Source organism: Balaenoptera borealis, assembly GCF_965194805.1.
Source record: "Balaenoptera borealis genome assembly, chromosome: 5".
Lineage (NCBI taxonomy): Eukaryota > Metazoa > Chordata > Mammalia > Artiodactyla > Balaenopteridae > Balaenoptera > Balaenoptera borealis.
Window position 1 is genome coordinate 10,599,003 of NC_138862.1, and position 22,475 is coordinate 10,621,477.

The 22,475-nt window shown below is 41.6% G+C and overlaps 1 protein-coding gene across 8 annotated transcripts in view; it reads left to right on the forward strand.

Moving 5' to 3' along the window:
* RUNX1 (RUNX family transcription factor 1) overlaps positions 1-22,475 on the forward strand; it is a 247,820-nt gene that overhangs the window by 108,427 nt on the left and 116,918 nt on the right. Inside the window, exon 1 of one of the 8 annotated variants that reach the window (XM_082395085.1) lies at positions 16,479-16,597. The exons of the other annotated variants lie outside the window; for them this stretch is intronic. Coding sequence (XP_082251211.1) covers positions 16,552-16,597 — 46 coding nt within the window. The 5' untranslated portion in view covers positions 16,479-16,551. Of the gene's footprint in view, positions 1-16,478; positions 16,598-22,475 lie in introns of those variants that run through there. 8 annotated transcript variants of the gene reach the window in all.

Consider the following 22,475-nt stretch of genomic DNA (forward strand, 5'->3'; position numbering starts at 1 on the left):
AAGAAAAAAAAGAACAAATGCAGAGCAGTACGAAAATGGAGAGGAACTAGGAAACAAACAGAACTTGTCTGCACAGACCCTGACCAATATGTCAGACTAAGAGAATGTATCTAAGCTTAAGGGTGAAGAAACTCATTCCAACTTCTCAATCTAGTGAGAACTAATTTAGTCCTAAATTAGAGACTGGAATACTTTAGTTAAATATGAAATTCTGAGAGAATTCACTTACTTTTGGTTTTGAAAGTGATTACTCCTCAGTGAAAAAAGAAAAATATGACAACTTTAGTTCTCCTGGAAATGAAATTGGCATGAGACTACTTGAAAATATCATGAATGATATATTTAGGCATTTAATATCTCAATCTCTTCTTGGTCACATTGGGTCTTTTCACTTTAATCATATAACTCATGGTTTATTAATTGTTCCTATCAATCAAAATGTAAATTTTAGAAGCCATAAACTAACACTCTGCCGGTTCTGAAATGCAGGATTGCCTGCACAATAAAAGCCCTCAAAGACTTGCATACTAAGGTTTGGCACCTTTGGGAAGAATTATATTAAAAAAGAAATAGTAAACTTAACTTCTCATTTCTTTGGAGCTCAGAGGCCTTTTGCATTACTACTAAGTCCCTGAGTCAAAGAGAAAGCACTTTTAGAGGAAGGAAGGTTAACTTTACCTGGTATTTTCTATTTAAAAACTCCCAATATGCGGGTGGCAAGTGGGCTCACTGACACGGAAGGGGATGCTCCTTTCCCATCCCCATACTCAGGGGACAGAGTATTTTTTCTTTTTGTTTTTTCACTATAAAACTGTATCACTTCATGGAGTGAGGTATGACATAAGAGGCGAACCCCAGAACCCCACACTGAGCCTCAAAATGTTTTAGGATCCAATGTTTTAGATTTTTTTCCAACTGAAGAAAACCGTTCCTGGAATGTTTAGAGGGACCTCAAGTAAAAACTGATTGTTAATGAAGTCATCTTACAAGGTGCTTCTTGGTTATGTTGTTTAATATGAATCTACTTCAAGTGTTATTAATGTATTTATAATTAATTTATTATTCATTTTATTTATTCATCTCAAAGGAGATAAAATGCGGAGACTAAGGAATGTAAGCAGAACTAGCCGATTAACTTTGGGGGAGCATTGCAGGCATATTACCCCAGAGCCTCTATGAGTCACCCAAGGCATTCCAGTTCTCAACAATAGATGATTGTAGTTTTTTTGGCTCATGGCCACAATGTCACAATGGCACTCTCCCAGGTCCATCTGCGTTTTAAAAATATTACAGTACCAACAACAGTAATAATAATGATAATTGTTTGAGTATTAAGAAAAGACTGCATGAAAGAGGGAATGTTGCATTAGTCAGTCCAGCAGAATAAATAATAACCTGACCTTTGATTTAATGAGTCTTTATTAGGTGACAAAGATTGGACCCATCTGTGCATAATCGTTCGTGCTTTGGGCCAAGCCCTGCATCTATGTACGGAGGAAAAAGATACGGCACGCCTAGGTCAGGGGTACAATAGAATCCTTTGTCTCTCTCTGTTCTATGGAGAATTTTTTCATACTTTTTTTGAAGCCAAACAGAGAATCATTTTTAGCTTTTAAATCAAATTAACCCCTTTTCCCAGTGAACAGTCATAAATAGTAGTCTGGATAGGGAGAAAAAAATAGTTCTTCTCAACTTGCAAGCATTTACATAAAAATTACAGGAGATAGTATATGTTCTGCTAAAATCAGAGACAAATTCGTCCAGAGCCTTCAAATAGAGTTCTTGCTCTTCCACCCGGGTTGGCAATTATTAGCAAGCAGACAGTACTAAGCGGCAGCCTGCTGAGCAGCTATCTACCGAGATTTTTGGCCACACTTAGATATTTTTTTCCTCTGTCCACTCCAGTGTTTTTGAGAACCCATCTCTGGGCAATTAGAGATGAAATACCACACTTGTACCGGACTCCTACGTGTACGCAGTTACCAGCTTTTTTTTTATCACCAACGCCTTCTACACGGATACCCATCCTGTTTCCATTTAAATTCGTGAACATCTGTTACACAGGAGATGGGTTAGCTACCAAACACTACTGTTAGATTTCTCGCCAGCAAGTCTCATGCCTTCATGTGGTTTTTGTTTTCTTCTTTAAACCGTTAATTATGTTTTATTCGTTCTTCTATAAAAGCTAAATTTAGCCAAGTTTTATACTAATTTAAAACATTTTCTGGAAATGACAGGGTGCTTTTGTTAAAAAAAAAAAAAAAACAGAGAGGCTGAATTTTCAATGGTTATTACAAATGAATCTAAGGGGGAAATGAACACGTCGGCTTATGTCTTTAAGTCTCAGATTTTATTTGATGGATGTGAACAAATAGCGTTTGGGTTGTAAATCAGTTCATAGTCAGTACTCCCATAGGCATTCTGATCTGGAAGGGGGGCTTCTGGAGAGTGAAGTCTGGCTTTTTGCCCCCTCATATTGGTCTCTTCTAAGTAAAGACTGAAAGTAAACTCTGAATTCCGTCTATCACTGGCTGGAGCTAAGTAGAGCTATGTGTTCTGTATAAACACTGGCAAATATACTTTTGTGTGTACCAACCACATTACCCCACTTTGCTGTTTTGGGGGGTATCTATTATGTTTGCTTTCTAAGTTTTATTCAAAACATTCGTATGAAGGAGGGAGGCTACAGCTGTACTGGGCATGTTGCATCACAGTGGTTCTCAAGTGGGCACGATTTTGTTCAAAAGGGAACATTTGGCAACATCCGGAGACATTTTTGGTCATTGTACCATAGGTAGGGGGTGCTAATGGCATCTGGTAGACAGAGGCCGGGGTGCTGCTCTACATCCTACAATACCTAGAACAGCTCTCCACAACAAAGAATTAACTGCCCAAAATGTCAATAGTTCCGAGGTGGAGAAACCCTGCTTTAACCAGTTTACAAATACACCTCAAACTTGTTCACTGAGGGACTAGTTCAATTATTCTCATCAGGAGTATCTATCATATTATTACCACCAATGCAAAATCCCTGAATCCATAGTGCTGTTGAAAATGTTCAAAGTCACATTTACCCATTGTTTCATTTATCTTTCCTAAACTTCCATAACGCGTATGTTTGGGAAGGTATTATCTGAGCAGCAAAGGAGAAACTAAGAAAACATGTGCTTGACTCAAGGTCAGATAATGTTGAATATTGGAGTCAGGATCTAAGCCCAGGTTTCAGTCCAACTCCACCCAAATTAGAAGTCACCAATGATTCGACTCTGTGAAGGGAAATCATGGTGTAGAAGGAGAGCCCACAGCTGTGGGATCCATTTCTTGGTTCTCTTTATGTTCCTCAAGAGCAATCAACTAGAATCAGTGAACATATGAGGAACACGTTATTTTAATTATAGAAGTATATTTTGGTTTCCTCTCTAATCCTTTTTATTAATTTCACTCTTTTAAAAATGTCATTGGTTTAAGAACTCATTAGCTGTAAGGAGATTATATTTTAAATCATCAAATGCTGAATGAAGACAGAATCAAAAGTGTGAAAAAGAAGGCAGTGAGAGAAAAAAAATGAATAAAGGAAAATCAGGAAAAAAAAAAAAAAGGAAAGGGGGGAAATGAAAGGCAATGACTTCTGTTTCCTGGTGGGCGGCTGAAAGTCTTTGCCTCGTGAGACCTCTGTGGAAACTTTGGGTCATGTGCCCATTCTCCAGCCCAGCTCCCACCCCTGCCTTCACCCTCCTTCCCTGAGTCCATCACACCCTCCACTGTCACTGCTAGACCTGCAGAGGCAGCGGCCACAAAGATGGCCCTGTATCCTCCATTTCTGCTTCTGTGATGTGCCTTCCACGACCCCTAAAGCACGTGAGTCAGCCTGTGCGTTCACATCTTGGAGTCCTCTTAACTCTTTAGTGCCTCCAAGGCCAAGGTTTCCAACATCTGGCAAGACAAAACAAGCCAGGTGAACATATGTGCAGCAACTTGGGTATAACATGAAGGTCAAAGCCAAGTTGAACTGAGAGATCCTCATCCTCTTGGGTAAGCACCCTTTGGCAGTGTATTGCATGCCCAGTCAAACCAAAGACTAAGGCAAGACATAGGAACTTAGAATTTAAAAAGAAATATTGGACTTGACAATTTTCTACTCTTACCTTATACATTGAACATAGTAAAACAAAGAATTTTTTTCCTTTTCTGGTAATAAATCTTAATAACTCCAACTTGTCAGAAGTCACTTTAAAAAAGCACATCAAAACTTGGTCAAAGATGAATAACATCCCACGACTCCTAAAATGTCACATGTCAGATGTATTATTAGTGACTTAAAGTGTTATATTCAATGCAAAACTACATGTAAACGCACCAAAGCATCACAGCCTAGCTCTGGATGTACTCTGACCTAGTTACGTGGGTATTTGGAAACACAGACTCCTACCTGCAGGGCTATTTGTAGCATGTAACAAGCATACATCTCATGACACCCGTGCACTGAGAGATCTGTAGAAGGCAAGTGGCCTATAGGTTGGAGAAGAGGTGTTTAGTTCTAAACAACGTCACCATCATGATGGTCCCAACCAATAATTTTCTAAGATAAACAGTTAATGTCTTATGCATATGCCTTTCCAATACCTGGTTAGAGCCTGCAGCTTTGCTTGAACCAACATACCACAATGTAACCATATTTGTCCCACATTTTCCTGCACAAATTATCTTAGATGCTCCAAAGATGTGTGATCACTATGCCCATAGATGCATATGTACCCATGAGAGAAACAGGAGCAGAAAGTGAGAACATAAATGAGGATGCAGATGCAATGAGGACACAGATGTGTCTGGAGAACAGGAAAGTATAGCTTATTGGTCAGAGAAGCAGGGATGAGGTAGATTGGTGAGTAAGTAGGAAAGGATAGAAAATGCAGGGGGTGATGCAGGGTCCACTGTACCTGATCAGTTAACATGAAATCAGCAGCCTGGGATGAGCATTTTCTAGTATATATCACCTGGTAGTGAGAGGCAGTGTGGGAAAATGTAACATGAGTAAAGTTTGGAGGGAGAGAGATTTGGGTCATCCTGGCTGTACTCCTTGAGTTAGTAACCAGCCCTGTGGGCTTTGGCAGGTGGTTTAACCTCTCCATGGCTTGGTCTCTGCTTCTGCAGAAAGGGGAAATAAACTCTCGCCAATATTAGGGAGTTATAAAGGTTTAATGACACATTGTATCACACATAATATGAAATTGAGTCCTCAATAAATGGTAATTGTTTTAGGTGGGTAAAGACCTCCGGCATGGTTTCCTAAAGGAGCATCTTGGCCCAGCTATAGGGAAAGTGATGTGTTGAAAATAGTTGTTCAGAGAAAGGAACCTACAGTCTTTCAGTGGTATCAGGGTTGAAGAGACCTGGGGAACTACATCTGACCTGGGGACATCTCTTTCATAAAGGCTCTACCAACACCCAAAACTCGGAATGTCTACAATAAAAATTGTCCTCTTTTCCTCAAAACCAGCCCCTCCTCCTAACTTTCAGTCACTCACTCATTCATTCCTTCCCACATATAGTATTCATTAATAATTTTTTTATGATATCTACGGTATACAAAGATATCATTTTTATGATATCTATGGTATACAAAGAAATCTATTTGGAAATAGATAAAAAGAAGAACAAAACTCTCTATGAATCAATCATCCAAAATGGGAAATCTCATGGTTTCATTGGCTCCTGGAAAGTTCTAATGTTTCTTACATCTGCCCTTTCCTTGTCTCTTCGTATTTGGACTCCTTGTCCATTGGTTACCCTGTCCCACTTCAATTCATCTTACACATATGGCCAAGTTCCCTGAAAGTTTAAATCTGACCATATTTCTATCATGCTCAAGACTCTTCCATGACTCTTCACTGCCTAAGGAAAGAGGTACAAATGTCATCATGAACCCAACCTTCCTATACTGCCTTATCTTCCACTATCCTCTCCAAATGTTTAATTCCTTAGTCCAGAGATTGGAAATATCTGGCATGTATATGGCCACATCTTTCCCCCTTGCCTATTGCAGACGTCAGTAATTGATCACAGCACTCCTTCCTCCTGTGCCTGAGTCATGGTCTCAGAATCCCTCAGCCAGTACCAATCAATCAGAGTTGGGACTCCAGCTGAACTTTATTTGGCCATCCCTCCACTAGTTCATCTTGTCAGAAAAAAAGAATCAGACTCTAACTTGGTTTCAGACTATTTGATTGCTGCTGTTAGTTGTTTTAAAAAAAAAAAAAAAAAAAAAAAACTATGTTGATTAACCAGTTTTCAAATGTAAATAATCCGTAGCAACCAAAAACTCTACCTTCCAGACACTTAGAAAAATAATAATATTATTGGAGGAATTTTAAAAGAGTGAGTCACCTCTAGGCATAAGTGTGTAAGAGCAACTACCACAAACCACTTCAAAACCCCTTGCATACATTCATCAGGATTCTGGGCTCCAAGAATCACGTAGAAAAACTCAGAGATAAATTAGATAATCATCATACTAGACAACAAAACCCACCTGATCCCAACCCAAAAGATAAGTGGATGACAGAGATGAAGCTTCTCTTACCAGTTCCCAGCCAGCTTTGTTCACTGCCGCTGAGACTTCATGGTGAGCTCGTAGGTTAGTAAATATGAATTACCTGGCAAAGCCAACCAGTTCCTGGGAGAAAAACTGTCATCTTCTTTCTAAAAATCAAGAAAGAAATGGGTATGACCTTAGAATTGAGTAACTGCCTCTAGATATGGGGCATCTTTTATCCTTAAGGAACAAAGAATTATGTCTTATACTTCTTTGTATCTGCTATGGTGTATATGTGAATACTCAAATATTAGAAATTTTCCAAGACCGTTCAAAGAATACATAGGTGGCAGCATTCAGAGCTCTAAAGAACACACGTGCTTGTGTGTGTGTGTGTGTGCGTGTGTGTGTGTGTTTGGTGAAGGGCACAGAAAAGGGCAGCAAAAGAGTAACTGAAGTACAAATTATTAAAGTTGGACCCTCCTGAGGGGCCTCAAGGTGGTTCTTAGTTTTATCTTTTGAGGAACCAGTGTTTCTGTTCACATCACTTGTTTTTCTTAGATGAATCGTGTATTGAGTTTCTTAAAAATTGTCCTCATCAGTATTTTATCAAAACCAACACCAGTCTCTCCCTTGGCGGTCATATTGTTCAGCCAAAATGTCTTTCCACCGAAGGATTGATCTAGGCACCTTGGTAAGCTCCATAAAATGTCAAAAATTTGAGAATCTGCCTTAGATAAAGGACAAAGAGGTCAGCATCCTCCCTGGATGCCCTCTTTCTCTGTTGTCTCTCATCCCCCGCCCTACAAAAATTTCTGGGGATAAATCTATTTCTATTCATTTAAATGGAGTCAAATTATCAAAGTGATGCTATTTCCAAGTTGACCACCAGATTCCACTTATTTTCCCCCCTAAGATGAGTCATTCAATAGTGTTGCTGTAGGAGTGTTTTATAACAAACCCGTAAGTAAATATATTCTGAGGAATTCAGGAGTTTGTTGAAAGTCCTAACTTGAATATCTGATTTTTCCAAATAAGGACTGCATTTTTTTCTTTTTTTTTAATTTTATAGCAGTATAGCTGATTTACAGTATTGTCTTAGTTTCTGCTGTACAACAAAGTGGATCAGTTATACACATACATATAGCCACTCTTTTTTAGATTCTTTTCCCATATAGGTCATTACAGAGTATTGAGTAGAGTTCCCTGTGCTATACAGGAGGTCCTTATTAGTTATCTATTTTATATGTAGGGGTGTGTATATGTCAATCCCCATCTCCCAATTTATCCCCCCTCTTACTCCCTGGTAACCATACATTTGTTTTCTGCATCTGTAACTCTATTTCTGTTTTGTAGATAAGTAGATAAGTTCATTTGTACCTTTTTTAGATTCCACCTGTAAGTGATATCATATGATATTTGTCTTTCTCTGTCTGACTTACTTCATTCAGTATGAAAATCTCTAGGTCCATCCATGTTGCTGCAAATGGCATTATTTTGTTCTTTTTATGGCTGAGTAATATTCCATTGTATATATGTACCACATCTTCTTTATCCATTCCTCTGTCAATGGACATTTAGGTTGCTTCCATGTCTTGGCTATTGTAAATAGTGCTGCAATGAACATTTGGGGTGCATGTATCTTTTCAAATTATAGTTTTCTCCAAATATATGTCCAAGAGTGGGGTTGTTGGATCACATGGTAGCTCTATTTTTAGTTTTTTAAGGAACCTCCATACTGTTCTCCATAGTGGCTGTACCAGTTTACATTCCATCAACAGTGTAGGAGGGTTCCCTTTACTCCACACTCTCTCCAGTATTTATTGTTTGTAGATTTTTTGATGATGGCCATGCTGACTGGTGTGAGGTGGTACCTCATGGTAGTTTTGATTTGCATTTCTCTAATAATTAGTGATGTTGAGCATCTTTTCATGTGCTTAATGCATTTAATAAGTTGCATTACTAAGTTTGAGAGGAAATCTGCTTCTAAGCTTCTATTTTTTGGTGGCAAGTTGCTTCAGGCTGATCCACAGAGTTGTCACAAAGGGGACATGCCTAGATGCTTCCTCACAGATTCAAGAGTTTGGGGCAGAATAAGAACAGCTCTAAAGAGGATTTTATTCACAAAGTGAAATCCCAGAGAGATCTAGGGAAAGAAACTTTCAAGGCTGTAGGGGCCTTTCTGAGCCCCAGAACCCATCAGTGCATTCTGGTGGGACTGTCCCTTCTAAAGGGCTTGGCAACCACCATGGGCACCAACCACGGTCATGGTTCAAGAAAGCACACTACTGTTTTGGCCTGTAGTGTGCTTTCATCACATCAGATTCCCTCCTTCCAAGAAGGATGTAGCTTTGGCCAGAAAAAATCTTAAATTATTTTAATTAGCCTTCTAATTGTTACTTGACTGTTTCAGAGATGGATATCACAATAGAGGAATGATGACAATGCTCAAGAATATTTTATTTAAAATTCTAATTGACAGTGTAGTCATTTGGTATTCATTCCGTTTGAAGAACTAGACATAAATCTAAACCTCTAGACTCTAGAGTAATGCTGTACAATGGAAACTTCGGCCACGATGGGCAAGTTCTATAATCTACTCTGTCCCTTATGGTAGCCATCAACAACATGTGTCTACTGGGCACTTGAAAATTGGCTATTGCAACTGAGGAATTCATTTTAAATGATATTAAATTCAAATTACCACGAGACTAGTAGCCACTTTTGGATAGTCTAGCTCTTGTCTAGAGTAGTAAATAGTCCTCAGATTTGGCTACTTAATGGAATCACCTGGGGTGTATTTCAAAAATTCCAATGAATGAAAACCACTCCCAGGGATTCTGATTTCATTTGGTATGAAGAGTAGACTTGGCATCACGACTTTTAAAAACTCTTCAGATAATCATTAATGTATGGGAAAAATTGAGAATCACTGTTCTGGAAGAGACATCCTCAGAGCTAGCAGACTAGACAATCCGTTAACTGGATGGATTCAAAGCCCTGCATATCATCAGTGCAACAGGCAGTTTGATTGTGCCCCCAAAACAGACTCTTTTAAGACAACGTGTCAAGTATCTACCACACAGCAGGCACTATGGCTAATCTATTCTAACGGCACCCTTAGTATGCTCTGACATAGCCAGTGTATGATGCTACAATGCTCTTATATGGTGCTCGTGCAAATTACCAAGTCAGCGCAAGGGAAACTTACGCTGAATTCAGAGTCCAAATATACAAGCAAGTCATCTATAGTCAAAGGAAAAGCCTCAAGGGAAAGGAGTGGCCCCATCCACCCAAGGTACAGAAGAGAAGAGGGACCACCTTTGGAACAGGTCTTTTGCATGCCACCCATCGCCTTCTATCCCAAACAAAGCATCATCTCTGGAAAAGTAATTGCCTCATAGGTAGCAGTCAGCAAATGGAAAACTGATTAACAATTGAGTGTTACGCTACAATGGTGCACAGAAGAAACCACACACGTGGCTTGGTGTCTGTGCATTCTGTGTTACAAGGAGTGTGGCAAAGGAAAAGAAAGCTGAAGCCCAGGCTGCTGTCATTCATTCTTTACTGGTGCTTCCCAAGACTGAGTTCTTTCCCTGGGTCAGCATCCTGTAAACTCCATTCTTTAATGCGCTCATTTTCTTCATGAATTTTCTCCCTGCTCTTATAAAATAGGAGTCAGACTTTCTGAAATGCTTGAATTCACCCTTTTTGTCCACTCCTGGCTGAGCAACTCACCGTGCAGGCCACTGGATCCAACAGTTCATCCTTTGACAGCACTTTAGCCAAAGGGAAAGCCCAGGACATCTGGGGAAAGAGATGCAGGGGGAGAAAAAACAAACCAGCACTACTGAGCCACCCTTTACGGACAGTATCTGCCTCTCTCGCTATCCTTGTGCTTTTCTGCTGAGTGGCTTTCATTTTCTCTGGAAGGTGCTGATGTCTTCAGGGAACATCTGTTTTAACTGTCTGTCCAAGAGTAAAAGTGAAATGCTCCATACAAAGAATGATAAACAACTACCTGGTTCTTCCTATGCTCAGGGAAGAAATCCCCGATTAAATCTTCAGTTCTTATTGCATTATACAAAAATCCCACTTGGAACGACTGTTTCACATACCTTAACCTGATCTGTTCAAAACATTGCTTAAAAAGCCTGCTTTATGAGAAGCCCCAAAGAGCTTTAGAAAAACGCAAGTTTGTGTTTGCTGTGGATCCAAATGCTGACAGATTTAATCAATCAAGAATAAATAGGTGCTGTCTTTTCATATTGGGCACAGGAGACATTTACCTTTTTTAAAAAAATACGTATGCCTTTTATTATGAAAGTAATACTTGTTTGATTTTTAGAACACTAGAAAATACAACCAAGCAAAAAGTGGATCAAAATTGCTCAAAGTTTCACCCTCTAGAGATAATTTCTGTTAAAAATTGTGTGCATGTTCTACCCTTATTTTTGTTTTTCATCACCATGGAAGAGGGTAAGTTTAACGGAGAGAAGCCCAGCTTTTCCATGGCTAAATGAGATGCGCAGGAAAGCCTGCTACAGTGAACACAGATGACTCTATGCCCTTCTGACTATTGTAAACCCCGCCTGCACTCCAAGCACTTATTCTACCTTCAGTCAGTAAGTGTTTCTTGAACACCTTCTGAGCTGTGCTGTAATGCTGCTAAAATACCCCATCTATTTTCAGCCTCTAAGGAACTTACAATTTAGTTGGATATATTAGTTTCCTGCGGCTGCCTTAACAAAGTACCACAAACGGCAAGGCGTAAAACAACAGAAATGTATTGTCTCGTGGTTCTAGAGGCCTGAAGTCCAAAATCAAGGTGTCTGCCGGGCCACACTCCCTCTGAAACCTGCAGGGGAGAACCCTTCCACGCCTCTTCCTAGCTTCTGCTGGTTGCCGGCAATCCTTAGCGTTCCTTGGCTTCTGGCTACATCACTCCAATCTCTGCCTCTGACATCATGTAGCGTTTAGTGTGTCTGTGCCTTCCTATGGAATTTCCTCTTCTTATAAGGACCCTGGTCATATTGGATTAGGACCCAACCTAATGACCCTCTTCTTAACTTTATTATAACTGCAATGACCCTATTTCCAAATAAGGTCACAGTCACAGGTATACTGGGAGTGAGAACTTCAACGTATTCAACCCACAGCATTGAGGAAGCAAAAAAACTCACAGGATTCAGTTAGAGAATGATAAAAGACCTGCATAATTAAGCTTTCAGATATATGACCCAAACTGCCAGTGCTATGGAAATTCAAAGAATTATTCTAGAAGGATGAGATAGTTTGGGAAGGATTGATGGATTTCATTGCACGTGTATGGATCTTGGTCAGAAAGGTGGATGGAGGGAGAAACAGACAGTCCAGGGAAAGGGATGAAATTTTAACTCTTTAGCAGAGTAAACAAGGTACTCCTCCAACTGGCTCTTGCCCTCCTCTTGAGTCTCAGGCCCCGGGAGACTCACTCGGCAATGCTAAACCACACAGGATCCCTCAGACACCTTCTTCTTTTGCACCATCACACCTGCTCATGTGTCGCTCTTTCTAACCAGAATGTCTCCTCATCATTTCCTACCATCACGACTACCCCCACCAATTTCCCATTCATCCTTCCACAAGCCCAACCTTGACATCATAGCTCCAGAAATCCTGGACCCCTGGAGAGAATTAGTCACCACCCACCCTGGGCCACCACTACACCTTGTAGATATCATAGCCTGGTGTCCCTTAAGGACAGGAACCGGGTCTCAAGAGTCTCTGTACCCCCAACGTATAACACAGAGCCTAGCACTGCCAGTGGTCACCAAGGGTTTACTGAAATTTAGTTGAACTGAATTGTTTGTGGACAGGAAATGAGGGGATGAACCTAATTGCAGCCCAACCAAGGGCCAAGTTCTGCAGATGGGCTGATGACCAAGCTGTCATGAAGAGAAGCACGTCACCACTGCGGAATGGGCAAAACACACCGTGGGTGGGGAGTGCTGGTCACTGTGTGAGTGAAGGCCCTGGCTTGTGACATGGCCTGACATGCTAGGAAAAAACAAAAGAGTCAATACAACCAGAGCATGAGATTCAAGAGGAGGAAGACAGGAGACGAGGATAGAGGCCCAGTGAGCAGGGCCTTGGGTGGCAGGTGACTACAGAAATTTTTGCAGCAAGGAAATGTGTTCATATTTGAGTATAAGAGACATGGTTTAGCAGCGACAAGGGGGATGGCAAAGTGAGGTCAAGGCCAGATGCAGGGAATATCCTAAGTCAACTCTAAAGAGACCATGGGCAGGCAAAAGAAACACCGGGGGTAGGAAGGAGGTAATGAACGTGAAGCAACGATGAGGAGGTAAAATTGACAGGATTGAAATGTTGGGAAAGAAAGAGGTGAGATGTCTCCCTTGAGTGACGGGTGACAGAATTGCTGCTCGTAGAAACAGGGACTATGGGAAGTGAGGTAGGTGTGGGGTTGGCCACAAGTTCAGTTTCACTCGTGAGTACTTTGAATTCCCATGAGACATCTAGGTTTTATAAAGTTAACAACTAGTTCGTGAGGGTTGGGGGGTTTTTGTGGTTTTTAAGTAACAACTATAATTAGAATTTCATCTGAGATAAAGTTCTGACTCTTGAGAAATGTGCCTCAGGTTTTCATGACATCATGACTTAAAAATGAACACAACTGCCGTTCAAGGTGAGCGGGACCCAGCTCATCACCTCGCAGTTTCTTCATGAGTCCAGTTGTGAACTGGAAAGAAATGGAAACCACAAAGCTAACAGACGGTGACCTGCCTCTTAAAGAGTTCCATTTAAATATAGTTCATCTTTGCTGCTGCACACGATGAAAGGGAGTCAACAGCCCCCGGGTTCTCGGTATCTTCACTCAGCTTTCTGGGAACCCTGAGCTGTACAGCCACCTGTCCTAACGGCCGGGGGTCAGCATTCTCAGAGAGGGTGGACCAAGAACCTCACTGCCTTACGCTAAGGAGAGAAAGTTGACCTTGAGAGTCTAACACAAAAGGAGGACGTTGGTAATGACCATCCGCAATTTTTCGGACCTCCATATACTTCAAATCATGGCCCTGCCCATTCCTAGCTGTGTTACCATAAACAAGTTGCTTACCTTCCCTGGGGTTTATTTTCTTCTATAAAAGAGAACGATCTTGGAACCTACATCTAAGGATGGTGGCCAAGACTTAGAATGTTAATACATGAGAAGTACTTAGAATAGTGCCTGGCTTAGAATAAGCTGTCCATCAATGGTAGATACATATTTATTCAGTCAAAATGATTTTGATATTTTCCATCTGTTTCTACCAGGAGCTTCCAAGAAACAGGAACCCAAATCAGGCAGAAAATACCCCGTGGTTTCCTAGTGTCTGGTCTCTGCAGATGCCACAGGTGCCATCCTACCCAGAAGGACAATGAGGGAGAGATGTGGAAACCAGGGGCTCCCCTCCAAGCCTCAACACTGAGGGCTCCAGTAGGCAATTGCTTGTTAAGCCACTTGGAAAGGATGCTTTGAGGATCTCTAATTCCTCCATGCTCCTTCCCTAGTCCGTACATCCAGCTCACTTCCTGGAACGCCCTTCATCCCGCCCCCCACGTTACCTTGTCACTTCCTGTTTGGAACACCCGTATAACAGAGTAGTTAAGAGCTGTAAAGTGCTAGGTGTGTGACCTTGGACAAATTACTTAATCTCTCCAAGGCTTGATCCTTTATCTGTAATGTAGGGCAATAAAGCACCTACTTCATAAAACTATTGAGAGAATTGCACCAAACAATATATGTCAAGTACCTGGCCCAGGGACCACACATCTCAGGGGCTCCTCCTTTAGATCTGGTATCACCAGCACTCAGAACCTCCCCTGACTATCCAGGAGAGATGAAGCACAACTACACTCTCCTTTCTAGCCAGCACACACCTTGCTGAAGTCACGCAGAGCACCGGCCTAAGCCCTCACTTATAGATCTGTCTGCTTTAAAGAGCCGGAACCACTCCTAGTACCTACCGGAATTCCCAAGATCTCACATAGTGCTTAGTACCCAGTGGGCATTCGTCTGTCCAACAAATGAATGAATCTATCTAAAGGGTACAAAGTGTTCAACAAAAATTAAGTTAACCTTATTCTGTCACAGATTTTCAAAAGAGTGTGTTCATAGTTGAGTCTATCACATTTTTTAAAGATCTGTTTGTCAAGAGAGTGAATAAGAATATTTATATTTGTACACACATGTTCAGAGCAGCATTAGTAAAATTTGGAAGCAACCCAAGTGTCCATCGACCACTGAATAGGTAAACGAAATGCAGTCTAACCCCTACAATAGGATATTATTCAGCCTTAAAAGGGAAAGAAATTCTGACACAGGCTGCAACATGGATGAACTTTAAAGACATTATGCTAAGGGAAATAAGCCCATCACAAAAGGACAAGTATTATAGGCTTCCACTTATATGAGGTACCTAGGTAGTCAAATTCATAGACATAGAACACAGAATTGTGGTTGCCAGGGACTTGGAGGATAGAGGAATGGGAAGTTATTATCTAATGCATACAGAGTTTCAGTTTGGGAAGATGAAAAATTTCCAAAGATGGATGGTTTTACAACAATGTAAATGTAATTAGTCTCACAGAATCATACACTTAAAAAAAGGTTAAAATGGTAAATTTTTATGTATAGTTTACTACAATACAAAAGGGAAAAAGAATGTTTAAGTAGCACCTGGTAGTTATACAAAAGGGCGTCTTTAATGCGTGTGTAATTTGTCCATGTGGACACGTCTATAACTGCTCCAACCTACCCCAGTATCACCAAGGGATTAGGGGCAACAGCCTCCGAACCCAGGTTTTTATTCTAGTTTTTAGATGAAGAACAGGATAGTGCCTTCAGTCTGCAAAGAGTTAAGATCTTCTCCAGAGATTCACAGCGAAGGATGTCTTCCTGTGTCCCCAGGAATGTAATTATGTGTAGCATAAATAATAGGAGAAAAGGAGGGAATGCTTGTGTAGATTTTTTACCGATTGTTCCATTTGGTCTGAAATTGGAAGATTTCTTGGTGTGTTTCCGGTTGAGAGTTATCCCCTTGTAGGTAGTACCAGGAGCCTCAAGTGCTTTTATTCTTGCTTCAACTTTTTGGCCAGAAACTGGGGGCAGTCACCATCCATGATGACTTGGCCATAAGTAGCTTTGGGAGGTGGGAAGCCTGGGGTCTTGGGGAAGCCTTTGGTTGTGAAATCAGAAAACAGACAGTTTTCTGGAAAAGTAACAGACAGTTATGGAAGGTGTTGGGGGTGAGGCCATAAAATGTGCTAAGATGCTAAAATATATCCTTGGAAGAAAAGAGCTGGGAATACCCCCACACACACAAATTGGTCAATAGTGTGAATGTAAGGATGTAAGGATGAAGAGCATTTTTAGCTTTGACAGTGGTCATTTGCTTTGTCCATGTGCCGAACATAGAACTTGAATCCATTCAGCTTTCTCCATCTGAACCTAGAAGGTCGGCTTCCAGAAGGAAGAGGGTTTTGTTGTTTGGTTCACTGCTTTCATCCAGGTTCCTAAAACAGTGCCTAGCCAGGAGCACCAGCTCAAAAAGATGTGTTGGATGAATGAATGCTTAAATTTAGTTCTCAAGGATGTTTCAAAAATAGAGCAATAAATATAAAATAGGATGTGCACATTCTCTTTACTATTTGATTCACATCTAAAAATGTTCACCTGAAATAGTCTTTCCTAAAAATCTACAAAGCTTGCTTAGGGCAAAAACCTGAATCTAATAATACTCAATTATCCAGTATTAGTTTCCAAAATACCTGCCACTTCCTGGATCTAATTTTGTTTCAGTTCTATAAGGAGACCACCCAATCAAAGAAGGAAGTATTTTTATCTCCACGCTAATTTGGTCAATCATTTTTTCCCCAGAAGAGTCAAGCTCTGCTGGGCACATGCAGATACGGGGTGGAGACCAAGCCCCAGAGGAGTGAAGGCAGCCCACCAGACCCACTGAAGCAAAGGACAGGCCATGGTGCTGGTGAAACCTTGTACAGTGGGGCTTCCACGCAAAACTGGTAAAATAATATAGTAGGTCAATAGGTCAAGAAGTCGAAAGAACTGGGGAGGTCCCTTATCTGGTCTCCGGCAAAAGGGTGCAGTTGTTAAATAGGGTCATCAATGAGTTTAGTCATCTGATTCTCATTGGTTACTAGATCGGAACTTCCTTCTCTCTGATATCTCTTTTCTCCTTGGTCATCACTTTTCAAAAACCGTACTTGCAAATCCACACCAAGGATTAAGCTTTGGTATCAAGAGGGGGCAGTTTAGGAAACTGGTTAAGAGCATGTGCTCTGGAGCCAAAGTGTCTAAGTTCAAATCCCAGCTCTGCTAGCTGTGTGACCTTAGGCAAGTTGATCAACAGCTCTGTGCCTCAGTTTCTTCATCTATAAAATATGGATGATCATAATAATACCTACCTCATAGCACTGATGTGAAAGGAATTGATACATTAGTTTGTAAGGAATTGATATATTGCAACAGCATCTAGCATGTATTAAATATTATGCTATATCTCAAAATACACTATATTGTAATTTTACATCTATCTTATGTATTTTACTTTATGTAATTTATTAAATTTGTGAAAGATTGAGAGTACAGCCCTCATGATTATAAAGCCATGATATTTCTCCCCAACAAAGGATAAAATCAGGGCATCCATAAGAGAGCACAGTATATAAAAAAAAACAAAATTTAGAAAAATAATCTGATAAACGTAGATCTTTCCACGTACCCCTTACAGCTGGGGATAAGCACTTCACCAAGTGAAATGTTAATCTGGCAATACTGGTGATCGGCCAGACTCTTTCAATTCACAGGCCAGGGGACAATTGTCATAGACCTATGTTGAGAAATGTCCCCAAGAGCTTTTCAAGGTGAGAGGTGTCACCATCCACTGTATTTCCCACCTCGTGAGCACCCACAGGGGAAAAACTCAGATTATTGCACAGTGATTCTCAGATAAAGCTGATCTTACCACAGCCTTATAACTTGGGCAAAACCAAGGACTTTATAACCATCTCTTATTCTTCTGTTTATGTGTCTGGGGTCCCGTTGAGCCATCTTACACATTGATTCTAAGTTCCAGCGGTGAGAATTGACTCGCCTTTTGTAACTGCCAAGCTCCACATTCATTTCAGCACTTTCTGTCATTTTCTGTGTCTGTACACCTTTCCGTCTGTCTATCTTCTCTGAGATATTTCTGTCAAGAAGAAATATCAAGGGCTGCCATCATCTCGTTACATTTCTCAACCGCTATAGAGGCAACCTAGGTTTGATATAGCGTTACGACTCTGTCCAACATCTTTTACTACCTAAGAATCAAATACTCATGCATTCAGAATTAGAAGGTAGAAAGCTAAAGAATTCTATTTCTTTGAGTTCAACCAAAAGCCGTTCAGTGATTTGTTATGTGGGTTTTTTCCATCTCCCAGTCATCCAGACTAAACTCCTGGACGTCTCTACCTGTGCCCTAGCTCCACTCCAACGTTCAGTTCCAAGTTCTGACTCTTCTTTCCCACTCCCTCTTCTCCATCCGCCGTCTCTTTCTGTGGCTGCCACGGTCCCCTCGCCAAGATCCCTGTCACATCTCCTAATTGGTCTATGGGCTTCCAGTACCACTCAGACTTGTTCTTCTCATTGATCCCTGACACTCTCCCTGAAGCATGGCTGTGCTTAGGATTGTGATGCTTCCGTAGGGCACGCCTGCTCTTGGGAAACAAGTCTCCTGTGATACTGTGATTTATAATAAGAAATAATATATTTGGTCTTTGTCCCTGTTTTTTGACACAGAGCTCCTAAATCCACTGGAATTTCCTATGATGAGAGTGATAAAGGTGTCTCTTGTTATATTAATAAGGTGACTTTGGGACTGGTTGCCAGGAGAATCAACCATGTGATTAGAGGTCTGGAACTGTCAGTCCCACCCTACCCTCCCCCCTCCAACCTCTGGGGAAGGGGGAAGGGCTAGAGGTTGAGCTCAAGTCCCAGTGGCTGATGATTCAATCAGTCAGCCTATGTAATGAAGCCTCCATAAAACCCCAGAAGTCCAGGGTTGGGAGAACTTCTGGGCTGGTAACACACCAGGAGGAGAGCTGCGTGCTGAAAAAGGGGCATGGAAGCTCTGGGCCCCTTCTTTGTCCCTTACCCTGTACATCTCTTCCATCTGGCTGTTCCTGAGTTATGTCCTTTTATAATAAACCAGTGATATGGTAGGTAAAATGTTTCTCTGAGTTCTATGAGCCACTCCAGCAAATTAATCAAACCCAAGAAGGGGTGTCTTGGGAGCCTCCAATTCATAGTCAGAAGCACAGGTGACAACCTGGACTTGCATTTGACATCTGCAGTGTGCGAGGGGTGGGGGCAGTTTTAGAGGGCTGAACTTTAACCAGTGGGATCTGATGCTGTCTCCAGGTAGGTAGTGTCAGAATTGGGTTGACTTGTAGGGCACCCAGCTTGTGTCAGAGAATTCCTTGAGACTTACTGTATAGCACAGGGAACTATACTCAATATTTTGTAGTAACCTATAAGGGAAAAGAATCTGAAAAAGAAATAGATATGTATGTATGTATGACTGAATCACTTTGCTGTACACCTCAAACTAACACAATATTGTAAATCAACTACACTTCAATTAAAAAAAGAGGGAGAATTCCTTGGATGTGTGGGGAAACCACCACCCCCCCATACATACTTTGGAATTGGAGTCAGAACTTTAATCTCCAAACCTCTTAGTGATAGAGTCAGGGACCTCGTGTTATACAGGGAACAGCATGCATTCCGAGCAGGGACTTAGACATCCACAGTCTTGAGTCCAGGTCCTATCTCTGCACTTATGGTCTCAGTGGCCTTGGGTATTACTGGCTCTCTATAAACCTGCTGTTTTATGGATGGTGACTGTCTCAAGGGGTTGTTGTGAGCATTAAACTAGATAATATGCATACAGGACTGACTCGGGGCCTGGCAGCCCACGGTAAGTGCCCAGTAAATACAGCCCCTTACTGAGGTTGGCCTCCCCACAGCCTCGGGTCCCTCCTGGGCCTTCTCTTCCCCGGGCCAGCATGCACTGCAGCTGTGTCCTGCATCCATCACTTCCCCTGTGCTTCCTTCTTCCCTTGCTCATGTCTTGCAAGCTATCTTAAATTCTCTTCCCAAACTCTATACTCTCTCCAGGCTCAATCCTCCCTCCATCTCTTCCTCAAAGGGTCCCCAGCCCTTCCAGATGGATCTCATTTCTCCCCTTTCCTAAGTTTCCATGACACTGGGTTTATTCCTCCATCATCACATTCATTATATTCTACATCAAACTGTCAGTATTTGACCATCAAACAGCCACTCCTTCTAGACTGTGCGTTGGATAAGGGCTGAGCCCATGTCTTCAGCAGATATTACTCCTCAAGAATGTCCAGACTAAGTCTTTGGTACATGAGTGAAAAGTGCTTGCATGACATTAATTGATTATGGAATTCATATTTTGTTGATTGCTTCAAGAACTTTACAGGTTGTACTAATTTTAAGGCAACAGAAATCACCACCCTTTTCCGTACCCTGAGACACAGATTTCTAGCACCTGAAATGCAGCTCTGCATTGAACAGGGGATGGTGTGTCTGACATGTAATACCAATGGGCCACTGGAGTTTCATTTCACTTGTTGTGTCAGAAAATCAATCAGTGACTTCAGCAAGATCTTGAGACTTTCCCCCGTCTCTAGAGCCATGGTAAATAATTGATGTCCCTTTCCCCATTCCCTCTACAAAAAAAACTCTTCTATTCTTAAACCTGAATAACTTTTGGAATACGCATTATTGAATCTGCTTGGATCTCCTATTACCATACTTAAAGAATAAAGAAGACAACTTCCATCCCAAGGTAAAAGCTTTTCACTTCCCAAGATTGAGAACGTGAAGAGGCTCTTGATATTCAACACTTCGGGCCCCTGAGGTTACTTTTTTTCATATATTTATAATGTTATCGTTTATTCTCCGCATCAGCAAAATAACATTGACTTAGAAAAAATGTAATTTACCAAACGTTAAAATTTGAAGAAAATTCTGAAATGAGTCATCTAAACATTCTGGATCCCTTGCCCTTATTTCTCTGGTCTGACAACACCTTGCACTTTGCCAAGAAGCCACAAACATGGTAATAGATGCCATCAAAACACAGTGTCATATGAATATCAATAAGAACATTTTGTATTTGCATATAATTCTTCTTTGCTGATTTTCAAATGCCTTCCTCCTTTGCGGCTCACCACGGCAACCTTTCTATGCAATCAAAACAGATGCTATGAACATGAGTCTTTAGGCCCACTTGGGTTGGACTCAGCAAGGAGGAAAGAACGGTAACGTGAATAATTACCAAAGGAATGTCAAGTCTGTTCTCAGCAAGACCAGATCAGTGATGAACTGGACTTTACCTGCCAAGTGTTTCTTACCCGTCTCCCTCCTCTTGAAAGGTCCACTCCTTTTTTTCCATGTGGCCTTTCATTCTTCCATTAGATTTTCTTCCTCATAAGACTCAGTCAGAACTTAAGATGTTCTCAAATTAGTAAAAAGTAAAATAGCATGATATGGAAATGTTTTAAGGTTTTCAAATACTTTTGTATGTCCCTCTTCTGGCATTCTGCAATAGAGAATAGTTCAAGTCCCATTAATGGGCAACAGATAGGCTAAGCATAGTCTAAGATTTGTCTTATAGGATATTTCATCGGATCCTCATAACAGAGCTATAAAGGAAGAATTGCCCCCATCCTGTAATTGAGGAAACAGTTACATTAACCAGCCCAAGGGAAGTAACAGAGCCAGGAAGTCAGACTCAGCTCTCTGTATATCAAGTTCAAGTGGGCTTGTTCTCCTATTACCACGTGTCCTGGCTTTATGCTCAGATGCTCTATGTTCTGTAGATGCTAAAGATTGAAGCATGCCCGATAAATGGCAGTCTCCTGAATTCTGAATCAATTATGAGACAGAAAGGAGTGGGACAGATGTAGGTCCAAAGGCCAGCTGTACTGCTGCTCAAATCCAGACTGCAGAACAAAGCTTAGCCGTGCGCCAACAATGGCCTCCCCAACACTGCACGCAAAATTCAATAGACTCACTCTCTGTCTCAGGCACCTCGAACCAGTGCTGGGCCTGCAAAACACACCACATGAAGACACAGACCAGAACGTGTGCCTCCTGCAGCTACCAGCCCCGAGGAGAAAGGGAGGGGACCAGGTTCCCAGATCCATCACTTCCTTCTCCCAGACCCACCAACCCATCAAGCGAGAGGAAGAGAGAAGCCAGGAGCCATACCTGCCAGGGTGGCTCCCCATGTGGCAGCCAGCATCGGGAATGGGGAAGAAACACTGGTTCCCTCAAAGTTTACTCTAAGGAGTTTTACATCACGGGCATCATTATATACATGGCGACTTCCTGGCAGGTATAACCCTTTAATAGTCCACTATCCCCACTGCAGAAGTTTGTCACACGAATCTTGGCCTACAGAGGTCAAGATGTCAGAAGTCCTTGTTTCCAGGGCTTCGCTGACTCACTGTATGACCCAAGGCAAGCCACTTCATTAGTCAGTGTCTTAATGTCTCCATTAATAAACTCTGCATTGTGGACGGGAATCCTCTCTATAGAGAATTCCTCCATCACGGGCAGCGGTAAAGGGATCCTGCAAACTCAGCTACAAAAAGAGCCAGCCTGCCGCGAGACGGGCGACCACTCCCAGTACAGGGTTCGTCTGCCTTCTTCCAAGAATCCTGAGCAAACCATGTTTTGTTGGCGTTCCTCCTGTCAGACACCGACAGAGAGAGAGAGAATTCCCTCAGCAGAACCCAGGCGAATGTTCATCCAGCATGTTGACCATATTGAGTAACAGTAGGTTATTTCATGCCTCTTGAATGT